The sequence below is a fragment of the Schistocerca gregaria genome, chromosome 3 (genome assembly GCF_023897955.1).
Source record: "Schistocerca gregaria isolate iqSchGreg1 chromosome 3, iqSchGreg1.2, whole genome shotgun sequence".
NCBI lineage: Eukaryota > Metazoa > Arthropoda > Insecta > Orthoptera > Acrididae > Schistocerca > Schistocerca gregaria.
This window is the reverse complement of record NC_064922.1, coordinates 775,202,208-775,226,871: the sequence shown is the minus strand read 5'-3', so window position 1 is coordinate 775,226,871 and position 24,664 is coordinate 775,202,208. Positions and strand designations below refer to the sequence as shown.

The following is a 24,664-nucleotide window of genomic DNA, read 5'->3' as shown; positions in this document are numbered from 1 at the left end:
TCATCCAGTCCCAAACATGCTCAATGGGGGACAGAACCGGAGATCTTGCTGGCCAGGGTAGTTGACTTACACCTTCTAGAGCACGTTGGGTGGCACGGGATACATGCGGACGTGCATTGTCCTGTTGGAACAACAAGTTCCCTTGCCGGTCTAGGAATGGTAGAACGATGGGTTCGATGACGGTTTGTATGTACCGTGCACTATTCAGTGTCCCCTCGACGATCACCAGAGGTGTACGGCCAGTGTAGGAGATCGCTCCCCACACCATGATGCCGGGTGTTGGCCCTGTGTGCCTCGGTCGTATGCAGTCCTGATTGTGGCGCTCACCTGCACGGCGCCAAACACGCATACGACCATCATTGGCACCAAGGCAGAAGCGACTCTCATCGCTGAAGACGACACGTCTCCATTCGTCCCTCCATTCACGCCTGTCGTGACACCACTGGAGGCGGGCTGCACGATGTTGGGGCGTGAGCGGAAGACGGCCTAACGGTGTGCGGGACCGTAGCCCAGCTTCATGGAGACGGTTGCGAATGGTCCTCGCCCATACCCCAGGAGCAACAGTGTCCCTAATTTGCTGGGAAGTGGCGGTGCGGTCCCCTACGGCACTGCGTAGGATCCTACGGTCTTGGCGTGCATCCGTGCGTCGCTGCGTTCCGGTCCCAGGTCGACGGGCACGTGCACCTTCCGCCGACCACTGGCGACAACATCGATGTACTGTGGAGACCTCACGCCCCACGTGTTGAGCAATTCGGCGGTACGTCCACCCAGCCTCCCGCATGCCCACTATACGCCCTCGCTCAAAGTCCGTCAACTGCACATACGGTTCACGTCCACGCTGTCGCGGCATGCTACCAGTGTTAAAGACTGCAATGGAGCTCCGTATGCCACGGCAAACTGGCTGACACTGACGGCGGCGGTGCACAAATGCTGCGCAGCTAGCGCCAGTCGACGGCCAACACCGCGGTTCCTGGTGTGTCCGCTGTGCCGTGCGTGTGATCATTGCTTGTACAGCCCTCTCGCAGTGTCCGGAGCAAGTATGGTGGGTCTGACACACCGGTGTCAATGTGTTCTTTTTTCCATTTCCAGGAGTGTATTTGAACTTTATGTTTCAAAGCGTCTTTGAACGTAGTTGTAAGACGTCCTTGTTAAAACTTAAGGAGTGAGACGTCTGATTCGACACACACAACATTTCTTCGTCGTCTGTAAGAGACATCTTCACAGCTGTAACACTAGGAGCTGTCTAGAGAGCTTAAGGGATTTCAACTTTACAGGGGCATTGCCAGTTGTATACGAAGGCCCATGATTCGTCATGCGATACTGAATATATTTATTACTGATACAGATACAAGGCATACATTGACAGTCCTGTCACGAAGTTATTTTACTCTGTTTTTCAGCCTCGAGGCATTGCATTTACTCTGACGTGTTATCGTTCTCGGCTGTAGATAATCGATTGTGCGGATTTCTACCTTTTAGCCAAGTCTGCATCCACGCTTTACTTAAATTAACTGCCTTTTGCTAAAATTGTAATAATTATTATAAATTTATACTGGCTGATTTCTGTTATTGTGTCCAGCAATGCAATGATTTAACTAAAAAACTTACTCGTGAAATTTTATTTCGTGGTATCCACACTGTAAAAGGTGTTACTACGCTATGGTCAACTTAGCAGTTTGTCCAAAGTGGCGTTTCCTCTTGTGTTCGATAAAGGGTAGATAACACTTCTTTTCCTGGTTCCAATATACGTACACATTGCCACAACTGGGCAGAATTTCATGCGCACCAGTGGTCGCCCGTGACCGACGTAAATCTTTCACAGACATAAGAAATTCATATTTTTACCTGGTTGGCTTAAAAATCGTTGTAACGCATACTTTGTCAAAGCTTTTCCACTGTAATTCGCAAGCTTCTCAATAAGAAATTGTGAACGATCTCTGTTGGCGACTGTTGTTCCTTTTCTAGTTCTGAAAATCTTTCTTCTTGGGTGTAGTATTCGTCCCACTTCCTTATTAGGGTGACCTTTTCCATTATGAACCGGCTGTATTTAATTGAACTTTTCTTGTGAGAAAACCGGATGGCGGTGAATAAACCGGTGAGTGAACTTGGAGGAAGCGTATTTCATTGTGGAATCTTGGAATTAGAGATCGAAACAAGTGTGGGAGAAGGAATGGCTGGCAGTGAGAAATAATAGGTTGCACTCAGTGAAGTCACCTATGGCGTACCTCGCACCTGTCACTCCGGCGGGGCGCAGTAATCCCGGTCTGTCCCTGAATGGGACACTGTTCCCCGACAGGCAGCTTTAATACACCGGCAGGAGGAACTCCTCCAGAAAGTGACACCCGTGGCGTACAAATCACTATGCGCCATATTTTTACCGAATGCATTTCATATTGCAATGAAACACAGAAGTATATTTAAGTAGAAATCTCTCACGTGTTATAGCTGGTGACGAGACACGTGTGGTAAACCTTTAAAATTTTGTGCAGTGGTCGAATTCCAGGCTGAAGATTTTGGTGTGTTGCAGAGGGTCTGGTTTAGCCTTTTTATGCCAGAGTACAGCCAGCCACAGCCTTCTGCAATACAATTTTTTTTATTATTTCCATTGAATTTCTCTTTTATCATCATATGTTTTAGAACCACTAAAAAGCGTGATTTCCGTCTCCATCTCCATCTCCGTCCCTCGCCCTCCCTCTCTCCTCTCCTCTCCTCTCCTCTCCTCTCCTCTCCTCTCCTCTCCTCCCTCTCCTCTCCTCTCCTCCCTCTCCTCTCCTCTCCTCCCTCTCCTCTCCTCTCCTCTCCTCTCCTCTCCTCTCCTCTCCTCTCCTCTCCTCTCCTCTCCTCTCCTCTCCTCTCCTCTCCTCTCCTCTCCTCTCCTCTCCTCTCCTCTCCTCTCCTCTCCTCTCCTCTCCTCTCCTCTCCTCTCCTCTCCTCTCCTCTCCTCTCCTCTCCTCTCCTCTCCTCTCCTCTCCTCTCTCTCTCGTGGGTGGTGTGTGTGTGTGTGTGTGTGTGTGTGTGTGCGCGCGCTGATGGGGACATAGAGTACTTATCTTGTGGTTGTTGGTTGTCCAAGGCTGCAGGGTAACGATTCCATTACATTGTAAATAACAAACAAAGACTTCCTTTAATCCACATCTGTAGTGTTCAGTAGAAAGAACACAATGCACTGAAATGATTCGGTGCCTCATTGTTGTTTCACTGACCCTAGGCTAAAACAATACACGTCTGAAATAGCATCTGCCCACTGCATTCGTCGATGTAGTGTCAACACTGTCATCACAACTGCCCATGGGCTCCTCTTCACCTGAGGCTGCTGCTTTTATGCCAGTTGCTTATTCGGACAAGCTCTGCGTCACAATTACGACGTGTCTTATGAATCAAGTTTCATTTAATTCTAAGCTTTTCTGATGGCCAATTATACAAATAATTCAGTGCATCCAAATGACATTGGATGACCCCCACAGAATAAAAGTTCTATTAGCTAATCGTGTTTATAATATACTAGCTTAGAGCCAGCTGCTTTGTTCGTGTGGACTGTATGGTCTGACTGGATTTTTTTAAAAATCAAAGTGCTTGTATTGTTCACTAATTGAAACGTCTTCTAAATTTTTCACGCTCTTTAAGGCCATAGAAGCATGGTCTTCCCTGATCGTACTTCTGACCAAAAAGCGACTCTGGTAGCTGGGGTAAGAGGTCGTCGTTAACCCTGCATTTAGAGTTCTTGTGGTGATATTTCCATGGAAACTTTCATCCCCTAGCACGCATTTCTTTAGAAGTGAAATACAAATTTTGACGTTAAAGCTTGTTTTAGCATAACAAAACATTTTCACAAAAATTTTCTCCCCCCCTATTTCACCCCCCTTAGGATTTGAACTGCCAAATAACACTGAACCAAGTATTTTTCTTATTTCTAACTGAGAAGCCCAATACAAATACTAAGAAATCTAATCTCAAAAATGTCTTCGCAATGAAGTGTTTCCATAAAAACTTTCATCCCCCATTTCTAAGAACTCTGAAACACGTATTTTCTTATTTCTAACCAAGAAGTAAAATATCAATTTTCGTATATGAAGCTTTATTAATGGTTTATTAGTAATATAATAGTCCGCAGCTCGTGGTCTTGCTGCAGCGTTCTCGCTTCCGGCGCACGGGGTCCCGGGTTCGATTCCAGGCGGGGTCAGGGATTTTCTCTCCCTAGTAATGACTGGGTGTTGCGTGTTCTTCATCATCATTAACTCGCAAGTCGCCCAAGTGGCGTCAACTAAACAGGACTTGTAATACGGCGCCCGAACTTCTCCGCATGGGCCCTCCCGGCCAACAATGCCATACGATCATTTCATTTTTTCAGTAATGTAATAATAATTTATTTCAAAAAAATTTCACCTTCTATTGTACCCCTTGATGGTCGAATTTCCAAAAGTGCTGCAGCACATACTTTTCTATTTCTAACCGAGAAACCAAATGCTAACTTTCGTAATTCTAGTGTCAAAATTGCCTTAATAGCGACATATTTTCATAGAACATTATGACTCCTATTTCACCTATTAGTGTTGGAATTTCGAACAATCCATTCTTAAACGATACGTAAACTGTAAGGTCAACACCCTCTCCAAATTTCAAGTTTCTGTCCTTAGTGGTTTGGGGTAGGCAATGATGGGTCAGTGAATCAGTCACTCCCTATTCACGTCCTTAGGAGTCGAATTTCCGTAAACGATGAAAAACATAATTTTTTAGTTCCGACCGAGAAGCCAAAAACAAAATTTCATAGATTTAGCTACAAAAATGCTTTCGTAATGAAAAATTTCCGTAAAATCTGAATTTGCAAAAAACACTGAAACGCTTTTTTTTATTTCCAGCCGAAAAGACAAATACAAAATTTGAGAGATTTAGTTTCCAAAATACTTTCGTAATGAAATGTTCGTATAACAACTTCATCCGCTATTTTATCGCCTTAACGGGTGATTTTCCAAAAACATGGAATCACGTGTTTTTTTATATCCAACCAAGAAGTCAGACACCAATTTTCATAAAGGTGACTTTGAAAATGCTTTAGTGGTTCTTTAATCATGTTTTGTTTTAAAAAATTTCACCCGGTATTTCACCCCGCAGGGGTTAAATTTCCCCAATTGCTGAAAAGTGTTTTTCCTTATTTCTGATCGAGGAATCAAATACAAATTAGTTGTAGCTTCAAAATTGCACTAATAGTGACATATTTTCAAAAAAACACTTCATCCTCTATTTCACCCTCTTAGGGGAGGAAGTTCGAAAAATCGTGTCTTCAACGATGCCTACGGAATAAGGTCAACACCCTCTCAAGTTTCTATCCTTAGCGGTTTGGGAAGAAACAGACCACACAACGAATTTACCTCCGGACTCGTGTGCACAATTTCCGTGTAAAAGGGAGGGTCCTCAAAGTTCCAGATCTTCACATTAGTGTCGGTTTGCCTTCCTTGACACAAAAAATCAAGCTTCGTCCGTGAATATCGCCTTTGCAGATAACCTGGGTCATCGATGATGCAACTCAGAATCTACGTTGTTAATGCTTCGTGCTTTGGCCTTTCGTAATGTTGAAGTGCGTCCAACAGCTGCATCTTGTACGCATGAAGCTTCAGTCCCTTGAATAGTACCCTGTTAACCACGTTTGTTGGTAGCTACAGTTGTCGAGATGCTCGATTTGGTTGCACTCAGCATAAATGCCTGTTGCAGCTGTTCCACATGTGCATCACTCTTTCTCGGACGCGTGGAACTCGTTCTCTTCACGTCACTTACGGATCCCTTGAGCCTCGTGTATCACACTCTGGTGGTCGGACTTGATGGTGCGCTTTTGCAACTTGTCCGGAAGTTCCGCTGGACCTGAGTGCCAGGTTTCGTCTCTATCGACCATACTACACACTGTGCCGTATGTTGGAGGTGGCCATTTTCGTCAGTAACTAACCTGAAAAAGAGAGAGAGAGAAGGGGTGTTTAGGTATGTATGAAGATTATGCAGCAAGTCGCATATTTCTATCCATCCTCATTTCTCAGATATTCGTGATCAAACTTATAAAGACAATTTTTAATACATCCTTGTCATCGTCGATGTTTTAGTTACTTAATAGAAATTAAGGCGAACAGCATTCTCAAATCAGCCTTTTCAGGACTAAAAGAATTTTAGAAATGAGGACCGTCAGCCTTCTACAGGCATTGAAATAAATCGGTGGTGAAGGTTGAAGGTTTCTGATGTACCGGGACTCGAACCGGAATGCTCTACCTCTCCAGAACAGCTGCTCCAGCCGTCTCGGCCGACCGGACACGCATAATGTCCGACCCAACTTCTCAACCTGTTACACGCAAGTAGCGCCCCTACCCAATTATCTTTATTGCTTGTAGCATTGTGCTAAGGTCTCGCAGGGCTTCGGAAATTAAGGTGCCTACACACAGAAAGTACCGAGAGCCACCCTCGCTCAGAGATACAGAATGGTAGTCATGTGGATATGTCCGACAGTCCAGGCTTGATCATAGATAATTTCTGAAAGACAAAGCAAACAAGAAAACTTAACCACTCGGACAAAGGTGATAAAACAAAGACGAGTAACAAGTTCCGTATAGAAAGGATGCGACGAGCAATGAATATTGTGGACAGGGGGCGTTATATAAGTAGTGTGCGAAAACATGGGAATTTTGGACGGACGGAAAGCATGCCGAGCGAGCAGGTGCGATTAAAGCGACCGGTCTCGTCAAGCGGGAATTCGGGTTCGAATTCCAGTACAGCACAGATTTTCTCTTGTCGCCGTTATTTCAGTCCAGTGCCTTGTCAGAATTTATTGCGTCACAAATATGGAAAGGGTGGATAATTTCAAGCAGTTTTATGCAGTGGCAGAAAAGTCTGATATATTACGTTGGAACCAACTTTTACTATGTAGAACTTAGATTATGATGAATAAAACAGTTTCCATCTGAAACCACCGATTAGAATACACTACTGGAAAAAAAATTAATGTACCCTTTTAGAGGTTTCCCATTCACTCAAGATTTATTGATGCAACAGTGCGTGTGGAGTGCATAAAATGATTATATTTGCAGACCATTAGCACAAGCATTTGCGAGATACCGGGTATCGACCCACGCTGAAACACCAATATTAAAACATAGTATAACCTCCATGGGCAGCAGGGCGGGTGCTGATTCTGGCATCCAGTGGGTCATACAGATGTCGAATGGTGTTCCGGGATACATTATGAAACGCCCGCTGGGCCTGTTCACGTAGGTGTGCAAGAGGTGTTGATTGACGAGTCACTTCTCCTCCCATCATATCCCAGACATGCTCGATTGGAGAGAAGTCCAGAGATCGTGCAGGCCAAGAAGATGCTGCACATCTTGTGGGACATGCTGAGTTTCGTGGACAGTATGTGGGGGAGCACTATGCTGTTGGAACAACATATCACCTTCCTGTTATAAAAACGGCAAAAGAACAGATCTGAAACAACATTTTGCACGTACTGAGCACTGGTTAGCGCCCACTCCAATAGCACCAAAGATGAAAGCATCCCAGCCCATAAGGCCTGGGATAGCATCAGCGTGTCTTGGACGAGTGTACTCAGAGAGATAGCACTCATCAGATCTATGCTGTGCACTCAAACAACCTTCACATATGAGAAGGCAGAATATGCTTTCATCGCTGAAGACCAAGGCGCACCATTCCATCTTCAAAGTGATCCTCTGACGGCACCAGTCCAGCCGTGCACGTCGAAGCTGTGACGTGAGCGGAAGACGGGCTGGAGCTGTGCGTGCCCGTAGTCTCACTGCTAATAACCGGTTTGCAATAGATCGTGCTGACAAATCTGGTCTCGCAAGCCTTCTTATGTGGGCTGTACTAATTGTACGATCTACCTCTGTTTCCCTTACAATACAGAGGGGTGCAAAAAAATGTATCCACTGTTTAAAAGTTCATAACTGGCATACTAATTGACAGAGTTGTCTCATCTTTGGTAGTTTAATAGTTTTAGTTCCGGCAATCGCCACACAAGCGTTGTATTGCTTTGTTTTGTTTTGTCAGATGACAGTCGCCAGATAGTCAGTGTTTTGTTCTTAGTTACGCCAAGTTACTCGAGTAAACATGGCTGGCGCAAGGCTTACATTCGGTGAAAGGAAGTCTGTTTTCAAGTGGTATTTTAAGTAGGAAAACGTTAATAAGGTTCAACGGTAATGGCAAAATGAGTATCAAACAGAGCCACCGACACGTTTAGCGATTCGTCGCATTCGAGACAAATTTGAAGCCGAAGGCTGTGTTAAAGATGTACACAAACAACAATCTGGACTACCTGTAACAGTAACAAGTCCAGCTAACTCCCGTCGTGTGTTACAACAGTTCACTCGCTCACCACAGAAGTCTGTGAGATAGTGTGCCTGTGAAACTGGAGTGAGTCGCACAAGTGTTCAGCGAATTTTGAAGACAGCAAAGTGGAAGTGCTACATCCCACGACTGCTACACGCCATGAACGAGGACGACCCAGATCGTAGAATGGAGTACTGCGGGTGGTTTACTAACATGGTGCGCAACGATGAAGAGTTTGCAGAGATGATAGTGTGGTGTGATGAGGCACAGTTCAAACTCAGTGGGACAGTAAATTGCATCTACTGGGCCGCCGAAAATCCGAACGTCAATGTAGACAAAGCCGTGAATATGCCAGGAGTAAACGTGTGGTGTGGGTTGTCTTGCCGGGGCTTCATTGGGCCATTATTCTTTGACGGCGCAGTTACCGGTGAGGTGAATCTTCAGTAGCTTCAGACATCCATTTTACCTGCCATCGGAGACTTGTATGGTGACGGAAGAGTTTACTTTCAACAAGATGGTGCCACAGCCCACTACCAAAGTCGTGTTAGGGCGTATCTCGACGAAAATCTACCAGGAAGATGGACAGGCCGTAGAGGTGCTGTGGAGTGTCTACCACGTTCCCCAGACCTGACTCCTGTGGACTTTTACCCGTGGGGAACACTAAAGGACGTCGTTTATCGACAAAAGCCACACACTTTGGATGAACTTCTAGAATCCATCGTACATTCATGTGCAAATATCCAACTGAACACGTTGCAGTCAGTAGTTCGTGCTGCAGTTCGGCGGCATCGTTCGTGTGTGGATGTTAATGGTGACCATTTCGAACACCTACAGCCATATCTTCAAGTTGGACTTTAAGCTACACTTTCACCAAAAAGGAGACAACTCCGTCAATTATTTTGGAAGTTATGGACTTTTAAACAGTGGATACATTTTTTTGGCCCCCTCTGTATAGGACGATCCTGGTGGGAGACTATGCTGCGTGGAGATCGAGAAAGGGTGTGAAAAATGTTCTGTTATCACTTTTACCAGCATCGTTGCACAACTGACGCAGCACACCCAACTTAATGTGACAATGCTCTGAGAGGACCATCCCAGCGCTTGGAAAGCCACAATTTGACCCATGGTTGTCTGCTTGCTTTACACATATACACCACGTTGAGACTTGATGACTGTAAGAATTCACTATTAGAGGGTAGACACAGAGGGCGTTCTGGTAGTTATGCAAGTACACTATCTATTGGCAGACGATGCTGAAACCATTCTCAGTACATCCCAAGTGACATTTGCTGTTATCGGATGAAAATCGACATTTTTGCAGGTGTACTAATTTTTCGATAGTGTTGATAAAGGCGTTGCAGTCAATCTCGAATGTATAAAAAGACAGTACGACTTAAATACAATGTTTAACACAGGGTACATGTTTTAATGAGATTTTCTATTTTTAAGTCATGTTGATGTTTTATTAGTGTGCCACTTTTATCCACACTAGTCTCATCCAGTTTAAGCAGGGTGCTAAATACGAGGCGTGTTTTTTAAGTAAGTACCGTTATGAAATTAAAAAAAGATGTGCTAAGATTCTCAATAATTTTATTTTTACATGAAAGCCTGTACCTTAACCTACGCGCTGGCGCCATTACAGTGTTCAAGACGCCTCCGATAATCGTAAGTCGTGCCGAGTGCGAAGTATAAGATTTCTTAGTGCTAAAGGCCCGAAAGCGATCGATATTTATCGTGAGATCTGTGCAGTTTACGGGGAAAACATTATGAGTGATGGAATGGTAAGAAAGTGGGTGAAAGCATTTAACGATGGCCGCACAAATGTGCATGATGAACAATGGAGTGGGCGTCCTTTGGTCGTTAATGAAAGTTTGGTGCAGGAAGTGGACAATAAGGTGAGGGAAAACAGACTCTTTACGATTTCCTCCTAGCGGGATGACTTTCCTAATGTTTCTCGTAGTGTTTTGTATGGCATTGTGACCGAGCACTTGAATTACCGAAAATTGTGCGCACACTGGGTACAGAAAATGTTGACGGATGTGCACAAAAGCAAACTTTTAGACAGTGCATTGACTTTCTGTGGTGTGCGTACTGTAAGACCTTCAGTACACACACCATCAGTTTATTTGAGTTGTCGCTCTAACGAAGTAGGCAAGTGTCAGCAATATGCCTCGTGGTCTTATCATGGCGTGTTTATCTTCCGCCATTAGGTCAGATGATAGAAATGCCACTTGCACGCTTAGAGTAGCAGATTGACGGTAACCAACTTTAAACAGAACTTGATTAATTTTCACACACATTTATTAAAATAATAACAATCATAAAAATTACTTAACTTGGTTCTGGATGCTATTTAAATTGAGAATCCGAAGTTCCTTTGGTATTGGTACATCAATCTTATTCTCACATATATCTCTGATACTTGACAAAAGTGTCTATACATTTATCTTCATGGCTATGTACAGGAATATGGTAATCTTATTAGGCGCAGACTGAAACTTGACTATAGACTGGTACAGACTGGTGCAGACAAATGCAGACTGGCTAATCGGAGGTCTGTACACTCGTTGTAATGCCTCGCACGTACATGTATCACTGCGCGAGTGTGATCCACGAGGAGAAAAGGTTCTACATTAGCAGCAATCTCATTGGCTGCATTACATATTAATACGCGGATCGGCGGAAGCAGAATTTGGTCCGTCACTATGGCAGCGCCATCTCGTAGTGCGGAGATGGACGAGCGCTGCGCCTGCGCTGTTGTGCTTAGCGGGGCGCACTCTAGTGGGAAAGTTGTGTACGCGCTGACTACGCGGAATTATGTACACAACACTTTCCTTGAGCGGTACCACAGCGACGGTGATGATTTCTTAAGCCAAATTGTTGCGGGCCATGGAACATGGGTGGCCTACGTCACACCAGAATCAAAGCAACAGCCCATGGAAATCGAGGAAGGGCATCGTTTTGCTGCAAGACAATGCCCGTCCGCATGTGGCAAATCAGACCAAAGATCTTATCACATCTTTTCGTTGGGAAACTCTAGATCATCCTCCTTACAGCCCCAATCTTGCGCCCAGTGACTACCATCTGTTCTTGCACTTGAAGAAACACCTGGGCGATCAGCGTCTTCAAGACGATGACGATGTCAAAACAGTGGTGATGCAGTGGTTAACAAGTCAGGCGGTAGACTTCTATGAGGAGGGTATTCAAAAACTGTTACAACGTTATGACAAGTGCCTCAATATTGACGGAAAATATGTGGAAAAGTAGATTAAGGTACAGGCTTTCATGTAAAAGTAAAATTGTTGAGATATCTTAGCACGTCTTTTTTAAATTTCAAGACGGTACTTACTAAAAAAAACACGCCTCGTACCTTGCTGTCGTGCACCCGCACTAACACGTTATCATCGTCAGAACCGTGTTGTGTGTCTTCCAAGGCAGCTGGTCCAGCAGTACACGAATGTTGCAGCTGTCGGGGTGCGGACTGTTGGGCGTGGGCATCTGGCTGCGGCTGGCGTACGAGGGCTACACGACGCTGCTGCCGCAGTACGCGGCCGTCAGCGCAGACAGCATGCTCATCGCCGCAGGTGTCATCGTCTTCGTCATCGCCTTCTTCGGCTGCTGCGGTGCCTGGTTCCAGAGTCGCTGCATGCTCATCACGGTAAGCAGCCGCTGTGACGAGGTAGGAGGGCGCACCCAGCAGCACAGCGGGATTGCGATCGACCGGCAGTGAGAATTTCATTCTCGACGACTATAACAGAGTATTTTTAGGTTCGTATGCGCAGTTGCGAGCGGGCTCTTGCGCATGCGCAGAGCAGAATTCGCGAATGAGCAGTGCCTTCGTCCCGATGCTGGCTACTTGAAGCGCGGCTGTTTGGCGTTAAGAGCAGTCGCAGCAAGTAGCCAGATGCTACCCGGAAAAATACAGGGTGATTCAAAAAGAATACCACAACTTTAAAAATGTGTATTTAATGAAAGAAACATAATATAACCTTCTGTTATATATCATTACAAAGAGTATTTAAAAAGGTTTTTTTCACTCAAAAACAAGTTCAGAGATGTTCAATATGGCCCTCTCCAGACACTCGAGCAATATCAACCTGATACTCCAACTCGTTCCACACACTCTGTAGCATATCAGGCGTAACAGTTTGGATAGCTGCTGTTATTTCTCGTTTCAAATCATCAATAGTGGCTGGGAGAGGTGGCCGAACCACCATATCCTTAACATACCCCCATAAGAAAAAATCGCAGGGGGGTAAGATCAGGGCTTCTTGGAGGCCAGTGATGAAGTGCTCAGTCACGGGCTGCAGACAGTGCTTGAACCGATTTCAGACGATAAGGTTTCATAACTCACCTTTTTCGTAGGACTCTCCATACAGTTGATTGTGGAATTTGCAGCTCTCTGCTAGCTCTGTGAGTCGATTTTCCTGGGCTGTGAACAAATGCTTGCTGGATGCGTGCTACATTTTCATCACTCGTTCTCGGCCGTCCACAACTTTTCCCTTTGCACAAACACCCATTCTCTGTAGACTGTTTATACCAACGTTTAATACACCACCTAACAGGAGGTTTAACACCATACTTCGTTCGAAATGCACGCTGAACAACTGTGTCGTCGATTCACTTCTGCTGTATTCAATAACACAAAAAGCTTTCTGTTGAGCGGTCGCCATCTTAGCATCAACTGACGCTGACGCCTAGTCAACAGCGCCTCAAGCGAACAAATGTACAAATAAATGAAACTTTATAGCTCCCTTAATTCGCCGACAGATAGTGCTTAGCTCTGCCTTTCGTCGTTGCAGAGTTTTAAATTCCTAAAGTTGTGGTATTCTTTTTGAATCACCCTGTATTTCTAGCGCGCCCAAGCTGCCAGATTCGCGCATGCGCAGAGCAAGCTGATTTATAGTGGTTGTCGAGGGGGGGGGGGGGGTCCCTTCCCCGTGTGACCCGTGTATGTGTTTCGTCTCTTCGTAATATTGCTGGTCTCTTCGTTTACAGCTCACACGTCAAATTAAATCAAAACAGATTTCTGTGGCCGGGAGCCATAAAATGAATTAATTGATATGTAACAGGATTTTGGAGCATATATTGTGTTCGAACATTATGAATTACCTCGAAGAAAACTGTCTATTGACAAACAGTCAACATGGGTTTGGAAAACATCGTTCCTGTGAAACACAACTAGCTCTTTATTCACATGAAGTGTGGAGTGCTACTGACAAGGGATTTCACATCGATTCCGTATTTCTGGATTTCCGGAAGGCTTTTGACACTGTACCACACAAGCAGCTCGTATTTAAATTGCGTGCTTATGGAATATCGTCTCAGTTATGTAACTGGTTTTATGATTTCCTGTGAGAGAGTTCACAGCTCGTAGTAATTGACGGAAAGTCATCGTGTAAAACAGATGCGATTTCTGGCGTTCCCCAAGGTAGTGTTATATGCCCTTTGCTGTTCCTTAACTATACAGGGTGTTACAAAAAGGTACGGCCAAACTTTCAGGAAATATTCCTCACACACAAAGAAAGAAAATATGTTACGTGGACATGTGTCCGGAAACGCTTAATTTCCATGTCAGAGCTCATTTTATTACTTCTCTTCAAATCACATTAATCGTGGAATTGAAACACACAGCAACAGAACGTACCAGCGTGACTTCAAACACTTTGTTACACGAAATGTTCAAAATGTCTTCCGTTAGCGAGGATACATGCATCCACATCCCGTCGCATGGAATCCCTGATGCGCTGATGCATCCCTGGAGAATGGTGTATTGTATCACAGCCGTCCACAATACGAGCACGAAGAGTCGCTACATTCGGTACCGGGGTTGCGTAGACAAGAGCTTTTAAATGCCCCCATAAATGAAAGTCAAGAGGGTTGAGGTCAGGATAGCGTGGAGGCCATGGAAGTGGTCCGCCTCTACCAATCCATCGGTCACCGAATTTTTTGTTGAGAAGCGTACGAACACTTCGACTGAAGTGTGCAGGAGCTCCATCGTGCATGAACCACATGTTGTGTCGTATTTGTAAAGGCACATGTTCTACCATCGCAGGTAGAGTATCCCGTATGAAATCATGATAACGTGCTCCATTGAGCGTAGGCGGAAGAACATGGGGCCCTATCAAGACATCACCAACAATGCCTGCCCAAACGTTCACAGAAAATCTGTGTTGATGACATGATTGCACAATTGCGTGCGGATTCTCGTCAGACCACGCATGCTGATTGTGAAAATTTACGATTTGATCACGTTGGAATGAAGCCTCATCCGTAAAGAGAACACTTGCACTGAAATGACGATTGACACATTGTTGGATGAACCATTCGCAGAAGTGTACCCGTGGAGGCCAATCAGCTGTTGATAGTACCTGCACACGCTGTACATGGTATGGAAACAACTGGTTCTCGCGTAGCACTCTCCATACAGTGAAGTGGTTAACGTTACCTTGTACAACAGCAACTTGTCTGACGCTGACATTAGGGTTATCGTCAACTGCCTCGTCCATTGCAGGTGTCCTCGTCGTTCTAGGTCTTCCCCAGTCGCGAGACATAGGCTGGAATGTTCCGTGCTCCCTAAGACGCCGATCAATTGCTTCGAACGTCTTCCTATCGGGACATCTTCGTTCTGGAAATCTGTCTCGATACAAACGTACCGCGCCACGGGTAGTGCCCCGTGCTAATCCATACAACAAATGGGCATCTGCCAACTCCGCATTTGTAAACATTGCACTGACTGCAAAACCACGTTCTTGATGAACACTAACCTGTTGATGCTACGTAATGATGTGCTTGATGCTAGTACTGTAGAGCAATGAGACACATATCGACACAAGCACCGAAGTCAACATTACCTTCCTCCAATTGGGCCAACTGACGGTGAATCGAGGAAGTACGGTACATACTGACGAAACTAAAATGAGCTCTAACATCGAAATTAAGCGTTTCCGGACACATGTCCACATAACATATTTTCTTTATTTGTGTGTGAAGAATGTTTCCTGAAAGTTTGGCCGTACCTTTTTGTAACACCCTGTATAAACGATTTGGGAGACAGTCTGAACAGCCGTCTTCGGTTGTTTGAAGATGACGCTGTCGTTTATCGACTAACAAAGTTATCAGAAGATCAAAACAAACTGCAAAACGATTTAGAAAAAATATCTGAATGGTGTGAAAAGTGGCAGTTCACCCTGAATAACGGAAAGTGTGAGGTCATCCACATGAGTGCTAAAAGGAACTCATTAAACTTCGGTTACAAGATAAATCAGTCTAATCTAAAAGCCGTAAATTCAACTAAATACCTAGGTATTACAATTACGAACAACTTAAATTGGAAGGAACACACAGAAAATGTTGTGGGGAAGGCTAACCAAAGACTGCGTTTTATTGGCAATACACTTAGAAAATGTAACAGGCCTACTAAGGAGACTGCCTACACTACGCTTGTGCGTCCTCTTTTCGAACAATGCTGCGCGGTGTGGGATCCTTACCATATAGGACTGACGGAGTACATCGAAAACGTTCAAAGAAATGAGCACGTTTTGTATTAGCGCGAAATGTGGGAGAAAGTGTCACAAAAATGATACAGGATTCGGGCTGGAAATCGTTAAAAGAAAGGCGTTTTTCGTTGCGACGGAATCTTCTCTCGAAATTCCGATCACCAGCTTTCCCCTCCGAATGCGAAAATATTTTGTTGACACCGACCTACATAGGGGGGGAACGATCACCACGATAAAATAAGGGAAATAAGAGCTCGTACGGAAAGATATAGGCGTTCATTCTTTCCGCACGCTATACGAGATTGGAATAATACAGGATTGTGAAGGTGGTTCGGTGAATCCTCTGCCAGGCACTTAAATGTGATTTGCAGTGTATCCATGTTGATGTAGATGTAGATATATTCTCATAACCATGAAAGACCAAAATAAGTTAGTAGTTTAAATTTCCTGATTTTATATTATTTCCACTTATTAGCTATCAACCATTAATGTCTTAATGAAGCTATTTCTCTCTGTTGTATAGAGAAATTTGCTTCTATTAATTTTTTTCCGCTGAGGTAGTTAGTTTATTTGAAACAAAGTGTTTCATTCCGCACTGTTGACTACTTTCAACCTCGTTCAACTTCAAGTGCAAATTTTCATTTTCTGGGCCGAATGACGTTATACCATAATAAAGATTCACACATGAGAATACACTACTGGACCTCCAATTTGGAAAATTGGTATCACGAAAACCACATGGAGAGCTGAATACCAGGTGCTTCAGAGCGCATCTGGACATAGAAATGTGCAATTAGAGCGGAATGAAGCATTTTGGTGTGGTTTATGAAATTTCGATGCTGCCGGAGTATTCTCTGATGTCCTGTTCCTTTTATGACGCTGTGAGATCTCTTAATGCTATATACGTACGAACATATGTAAACATTGATTTGCAGCTGGCTATGTAGGCAAACTTGGTCACTAGTTTTGGACTAAATATTTTGTTTCAAATATAATGACAACTGTAGCAGAATCTTACAAATCTGCCTTCTGTGGAAGTGTTTTTCTACACTCCTGGAAATTGAAATAAGAACACCGTGAATTCATTGTCCAAGGAAGGGGAAACTTTATTGACACATTCCTGGGGTCAGATACATCACATGATCACACTGACAGAACCACAGGCACATAGACACAGGCAACAGAGCATGCACAATGTCGGCACTAGTACAGTGTATATCCACGTTTCGCAGCAATGCAGGCTGCTATTCTCCCATGGAGACGATCGTAGAGATGCTGGATGTAGTCCTGTGGAACGGCTTGCCATGCCATTTCCACCTGGCGCCTCAGCTGGACCAGCGTTCGTGCTGGACGTGCAGACCGCGTGAGACGACGCTTCATCCAGTCCCAAACATGCTCAATGGGGGACAGATCCGGAGATCTTGCTGGCCAGGGTAGTTGACTTACACCTTCTAGAGCACGTTGGGTGGCACGGGATACATGCGGACGAGCATTGTCCTGTTGGAACAGCAAGTTCCCTTGCCGGTCTAGGAATGGTAGAACGATGGGTTCGATGACGGTTTGGATGTACCGTGCACTATTCAGTGTCCCCTCGACGATCACCAGAGGTGTACGGCCAGTGTAGGAGATCGCTCCCCACACCATGATGCCCGGTGTTGGCCCTGTGTGCCTCGGTTGTATGCAGTCCTGATTGTGGCGCTCACCTGCACGGCGCCAAACACGCATACGACCATCATTGGCACCAAGGCAGAAGCGACTCTCATCGCTGAAGACGACACGTCTCCATTCGTCCCTCCATTCACGCCTGTCGCGACACCACTGGAGGCGGGCTGCACGATGTTGGGGCGTGAGCGGAAGACGGCCTAACAGTGTGCGGGACCGTAGCCCAGCTTCATGGAGACGGTTGCGAATGGTCCTCGCCGATACCCCAGGAGCAACAGTGTCCCTAATTTGCTGGGAAGTGGCGGTGCGATCCCCTACGGCACTGCGTAGCATCCTACGGTCTTGGCGTGCATCCGTGCGTCACTGCGGTCCGGTCCCAGGTCGACGGGCACGTGCACCTTCCGCCGACCACTGGCGACAACATCGATGTACTGTGGAGACCTCACGCCCCACGTGTTGAGCAATTCGGCGGTACGTCCACCCGGCCTCCCGCATGCCCACTATACGCCCTCGCTCAAAGTCCGTCAACTGCACATACGGTTCACGTCCACGCTGTCGCGGCATGCTACCAGAGTTAAAGACTGCGATGGAGCTCCGTATGCCACGGCAAACTGGCTGACACTGACGGCGGCGGTGCACAAATGCTGCGCAGCTAGCGCCATTCGACGGCCAACACCGCGGTTCCTGGTGTGTCCGCTGTGCCGTGCGTGTGATCATTGCTTGTACAGCCCTCTCGCAGTGTCCGGAGCAAGTATGGTGGGCCTGACACACCGGTGTCAATGTGTTCTTTTTTCCATTTCCAGGAGTATATCACAAGACACTTTTCTAGTACTTCCTCTAGGCCTGAAGTTATTTCTTAATTTGTGTTTACGTCTTAAATTTATAGAATGCCATCCTATGCTAAATTGTAGGTTGGCAGCATACCGCGTTTTATCGTTTTAACTCTCCACGTGGCTTCATATATATTCCTATAGTAGAAGATAAACTGTCAGTTGTACAGTTTCTTTGCCTCACACACAACCATGTTAATTTTTTACACATTTTGAAATAGTCATGAAATTTGTTGTCCTTTATTCCGGTGTAAGCTACACAAGAAACTGTCCTTTTTTTTGCACGAAATTTGTATTCCATCCAATTAGCTTTTTGCAGTGCTGTGTACATGTAAACCTGTTGGAAATGCGACTGACGGAAGGAGCAAGGAGGACATCAAAAGACGACTAACTCTGGCAAAAAAGGCATTTCTGGCCAAGAGAAATCTACTAGTATCAAGCGTAGGCTTTACTTTGAGCAAGAAGTTTCTGAGAATGTGCGTCTGGAGTACAGCATTGTATGACAGTGAAACATGGACTGTGGGAAAACCGGAACAGAAGAGAATCGAAGCATTTGAGATATGGTGCTACGGGCGAATGTTGAAAAACAGGTGGACTGATGTAAGGAATGAGAAGGTTCTGCGCAGAATCGGAGAGGAAAGGAGTATGTGGAAAACACTGACAAGGCGAAGGGACAGGATGATAGGACATTTGTAAAGACATGAGGGAATGACTTCCATGGAACTAGAGGAAAATACTGAGGTTAAAAACTGTAGAGGGAGACAGAGATTTGAATACACCCAGCAAATAATTGAGGACGTAGGTTGCAAGTGCTATTCTGAGATAAAAAGGTTGGCACAGGAATTCGTGGCGGACCGCATCAAACCAGTCAGAAGACTGATGGCAAAAAAAAAAAAAAAAGAGAGAGAGAGAGAGAGAGAGAGAGAGAGAGAGAGAAAGAAGATACAGGTGCTCATATTTTGTGCTAAGTAAGCAAAGTCCTATGCCGCAATCCAGTGACCAGACTACTGCATGACTAGGTAGTGTAGTGTTTTCCTTCGCCTTGGAATTGTTGTCCTATCAACGAAGGAATATTAGGGGAAAAAACTGTGTAGCAGCAAAATATGTGTTGGACAGGATAGACTGCCATGAGCAAAACATTAAAAATCCTTATCGAAGGGCACGAAGTGATTGGGGGGGGGGGGCATTTAAAAGTCACTTTTTAATGTTGTTCTTGAATAATACGATAACCGCGGCTTGTTCCACCGCTGCTGGAATCTTAAGTTCAGATTTTTATTTATTGCAGACTTCTGAGACCGCTATAGAATTGGTTATGGGGTGCACTCGGCCTCGTATGGCCAACTGAAGAGCTACTAGAGCCATTAGTAGCGGTTCCAAGGTTTATAAACCCGACTACGACCGGAACAGCGGTGTGGCTGATCACATTGGCAGAGCATCACACGACGACCGGCCGTGCCCGGTTGGCCCGCCGGGGGACAGAGCGCGTAACTTTGCTTCTGCTTTGCCTAGAAGTGTTAGTCTGTTATCCTGCTAATCCACAGTTTAGGCAATGCTAGAAAAACGTGGAAGACTGCAACGAAAATTTCACTGGCAATAGCAAACGCTGCACATCTTATGTTCGGTTGGTTGTCTTACTGCTCGCGGGAATTCACGCCTTTTCCTTCGCCACACTGCATTTTTACGCTGACATAAACTCAAGACAGATGCAAAAATTTATAGAAAAGTGGTGAAACAGAGAGCCCAATCTTTTTTTCTATCGATTCCTCATACCCGTTCTTACTGTGTACAGACCCTGTGCGTGAGGGTATTAAAGTTTTTCGTGACAGATCTTTGGATTCATCCCCAACGAACGCGACCACGTTAAACTGTTGTTGTTGTGGTCTGCTGCAGCTCTCCAAGCTTTCCTTTCCTGTGCAAGCCGTCTCTGAACAACAATTTCAACTTACATTTTTCTCTATCTGCTTGCTATATTCATCTCTTGGTCTTCCTCTACGATTTTTATCCACCACACCTCCCTCCAGTACTAAATTGGTTATTCCCTGATGTCTCAGAATATGTCCTACCAACCGATCCCTTCTTATAGTCAGGTTGCACTGTGAATTTGCACACATCAAAAACAGTTTTGCATCACCCCTGTTCTCAGATTTCCTGAAGATAAACGTTGACTGTGGGTATTGTATCACAGACGCAGTTACTTTGACTGTTCAGAGATGTCACTAAACCTGCCCAAAGATGTAAACAACCATGTATGAGCAGCGCCTATTAAACGGAGGGGATCCGACAGCCGATCAGTTCCAGTCACTCCACCAGGAAGGAGGTACACCGCTCGTGTTGTCTGTAGTTCAACCATGCCTAAACTGTCAATTTCGCGGGTCAATCGCGTCCGCATTGTTACTTTGTGCCAGGAGGGGCCCTCAACATTGAAGTGTGCAAGCGTCTCGGAGTGAACGAAAGCTATGTTGTTCGGATATGGAGGAGATAGAGAGAGGCAGAAACTGTCGATGACATGCCTTGCACAGGCCGCCCAAGGGCTACTACTACTGCTGGATGACCGCTGCCTACGGATTATGGCTCGGAGGAACCCTGAAAGCAACGCCACCATGTTGAATAATGCTTTTCGTTTAACCACAGGACGTCATGTTACGATTCGAACTGTGTGCAATAGGCTGCCCGTCTTTGCAACCACGAAACCACGTGGCGCGGTACAGATGGGGCCCAACAACATGCCGAATGGACCGCTCAGGATTGGCATCACTTTCTCTTCACCGATGAGTGTCGCATATGCCTTCAACCAGACAATCGTCGGAGACGTGTTTCGAGGCAACCCGGTCAGTCTGAACGCCTTAGACGCACTGTCTAGCGAGTGCAGCAAGGTGGAGGTTTCCTGCTGTTTTGAGGTGGCATTATGTGGAGCCGACGTACGCCGCTGGTGGTCATGGAAGGCGCCGTAACGGCTGTACGATAAGTGCACGCCATCCTCCGACCGATAGTGCAACCATATCGGCAGCATATTGGCGAGCCATTCATCTTCATGGACGACAATGCGCGCCCCCATCGTGCACATCTTGTGAATGACTTCCTTCAGGATAACGACATCGCCCGAATAAAGTGGCCAGCATGTTCTCCAGACGTATGAACCCTATCGAACATGCCTGGGATAGATTGAAAAGGGCTGTTTATGGACGACGTGACTCACAAACCACTCTGAGGGATCTACGTCTTATCGCCGTTGAGGAATGGGACAATCTGGACCAACAGTGCCTTGATCAACTCGTGTATAGTATGTCACAACGAATAAAGGCATCCATCAATGCAAGAGGACGTGCTACTCGGTATTAAAGGTATTGGTGTGTACAGCAATCTGGACCACCACCTCTGAAGGTCTGGCAGTATGGTTGTGCAACATGCAATGTGTGGTTTTCATGAGGAGTAAAACGAGTGGAAATGATGTTTATGTTGACCTCTCTTCCAATTTTCTGTACAGGTCCCGGAACTCTTGAAACCGAGGTGATGCAAAACTTTTTTTGATGTGTGTATTTGCTCCCCAGATCCGTTCAATACCTCCTCATTATTTACGTAATATAACCTTCAGCAATCTTGTGCAGCACCATATTTGAGAAGCTTCTATTCTCTTCTTGTCTAAATTGCTTATCGTCCATGTTTTACTTCCATACATGATTACACTCCACACAAATACCTCCAGAAAAGATTCGTAACACTTAAATCTATATTCGATATTTACAAATATCTCTTCTTCAGAAACGCTTTTCTTGCCGTTACTAGCCTACATTTTACATCATCAGTTAGTTTGCAGCCTAAATAGAAAAACTCATCTACTATTTTAAGTGCCTCGTTTCCTAATCTGAGTCCCTCAGCACCACCTGATTTAATTTGCCTACATTCTATTATCCTTGCTTTTTTTTTGTCGATGTTCATCTCTAATGCTCATTTTAAGATACTGTCCAATCCGTTCAACAGCTCTTCCAAGTACATGGTAGTGTCTGACAGAACTACAACGTCATCGGCAAACTTCAGTGATTACATTTGTTCTCCCTGAACTTTAATTCCTACTTCAAATTTTTCTTTGCATTCCTTTACAGATTGAATAAGATCTGGGAAGGAATGCAATCCTGTCTCACTCCCTTCTCCTCTACTGCTTCCATTTCGTGCCCCCTCGACTCTTATAAACGTTGTCTAGTTTGTGTAAAAGTCGTAATTAGCCTTTCACTCCCTGAATACTACCCTGCTACCTTCAGAATTTCAAAGAGAGAACTCTAGTTGACATTGTCAAAAATGATATAAACCTAGATTTGCCTTTCTTTAACCTGTGTTGTAAGAGAACTCGTAGGATCAGTATTGCCTCGCATATTCCTACATTTCTCCGGAATACAAACTGATCTTCCTCGAGCTTGGCATCTACCGGTTTTCCCATTCATCTGCAAGTAATGGGTATTTTGCAATCATGACTTATTAAATTGATAGTTGGGTAATATTCATATCTGTCAACAGGTGCTTTCTTTGGAATTGTTATACTCGTCTTGAAGTCAGAGGGTATTTCACCTGTGTCATACAGCTTGAACACCAGATGGAAGAGTTTTGTCATGGAGGACAGAAAGAAATCACAACACCCAGAAGGAACTGTGCGACGTAAACGAAAGTTGGTAGACGAGTTTCTGCATCTGAAAGATGATGTCTATCCAAATTTCTTGCCAGGCGTGTAACAGTGGCGTTAGTAGCTCCACTATGAGGATAAAAGTCATGCTCGTTTGAAATATACGCCGTAACGGTCGTGAGCGTTGGTTACCTTTGAGATTGGACATGGTGAGTTGATGTTAGTCAAGAATGCCTTTGAGGCGGAAAGACGCCATTAGCAACAATCTCGCTGAGTTTGAACAAGATCGTGTAACACGACTAAGAGAGGCTGGATGTTTTTTCTGCCATACTGCAGAAACACTTGACAGGTATCTAGCCACAGTACATAACTGCTGGCAGCGGTGGTCATGGGAATGCATGGACACAAGAAGCTCGGGCTCCAAACGGCCACGTTATGGAAGACCATAGTGTTTGGCGTACGGCTCTGGTGGGTCGTACTGCGTCTACAGCAGCAATCTGAGCGACAATTGGCACCACAGTGACACAAAGAACTGTATCAAATAGGTTACTTCAAGGACAGCTCTGCACCAGACGCTCTGTAACGTCGACATGTTGCCTTGGCCTGCTTGAAAACCAGAAGTATCGCCAGTCGAGCACATTTGGAAGATCATCATCCACAAACAGCAATAACTGTCCCTTTATTGACCGACCAAGTACACGGAACGGAACTCCATCCTTGGCACCTGTACAACAAAATGTATGGTACTAGCATTTCACATTTGCGATAGCTTATCACAAACTTAAATTAATTTGTGATCTTTCAGTGTCAATCACTTCAATATCTTACCTAGACATAAGTATTCTCCATACTTTGATTAATTTTTTGTGTTACAATTTTTTCCGCCATTTTATTATATATACTTTTTGTTGTTTGCGTGTGTCAAAGTATATAAATAAACTGTCAAAATTTTACTGTCCTATTGGACTCGTTTTATATAGGCTGCAAACGTAGTTGTAGCGGGGAAAAAAATGGCACCAGCGCAAGAACGCTCCTTTTGGAGGAGAAGGGAATATGCTCCTATTTATTACCTATTACCTATGGCCTCACCTTTGGTGGTCATAGTAACAAAAATCTCAAAACCATCTTCACACTACCAAAACGAGCTGTTGAGAATAATTACCAACAGTTCAAAGCTAACTCCTTCAAAGCAATTATTTCAACAGCTAAATATTCGACCCCTACTGTGCCTCTATATACAAAAAAGCGTAATTAATGTAAAAAGAAATATTGACAATTTGCGCTCCAATTCGGATCTACATACTTACAACACAAGAAAGTGCAATGACATTCATATTAAAAGAGTTAACAAGGCTTTGGCGCAGAAACAAACAAACATACAAGAAAGTAGATTGTATAACAAACCATCAATAAAGATAAAAGAAATAAAAAAAATTGTCTTCATTTAAAGAAGCAGTTCTCAAATTTTTAGTGACCAACTGCTATTATAGTGTAAACGAATACCTGGAACAGGTTCATAAAAAACAATTAGATTTATGTACTCTGTGCCAATAGTAATTTTTATCTTACTGTTGCTATGATCTAAATAAATAATATGTACAAAAGTGTTAGAATTATTATGTGTTATATCTAAATATCAACTGTGTATTCCATGTAAGAAGTCTTTCTCATACATTAACGTAATTAATCAAAGTTGTACATGCTCTTTCAATGTGGTCTGATGTTGTGTAGTCTACTATGCACATTTG

General features: G+C 44.6%; 1 protein-coding gene across 2 annotated transcripts in view; it reads left to right on the top strand.

The window, feature by feature from the left end:
* LOC126354150 (tetraspanin-9) overlaps positions 1-24,664 on the top strand; it is a 472,671-nt gene that overhangs the window by 426,732 nt on the left and 21,275 nt on the right. For both annotated transcript variants that reach the window (XM_050003562.1, XM_050003561.1), the window contains one exon: positions 11,780-11,971. In XM_050003562.1, coding sequence (XP_049859519.1) covers positions 11,780-11,971 — 192 coding nt within the window. The remainder of the gene's footprint in view (positions 1-11,779; positions 11,972-24,664) is intronic.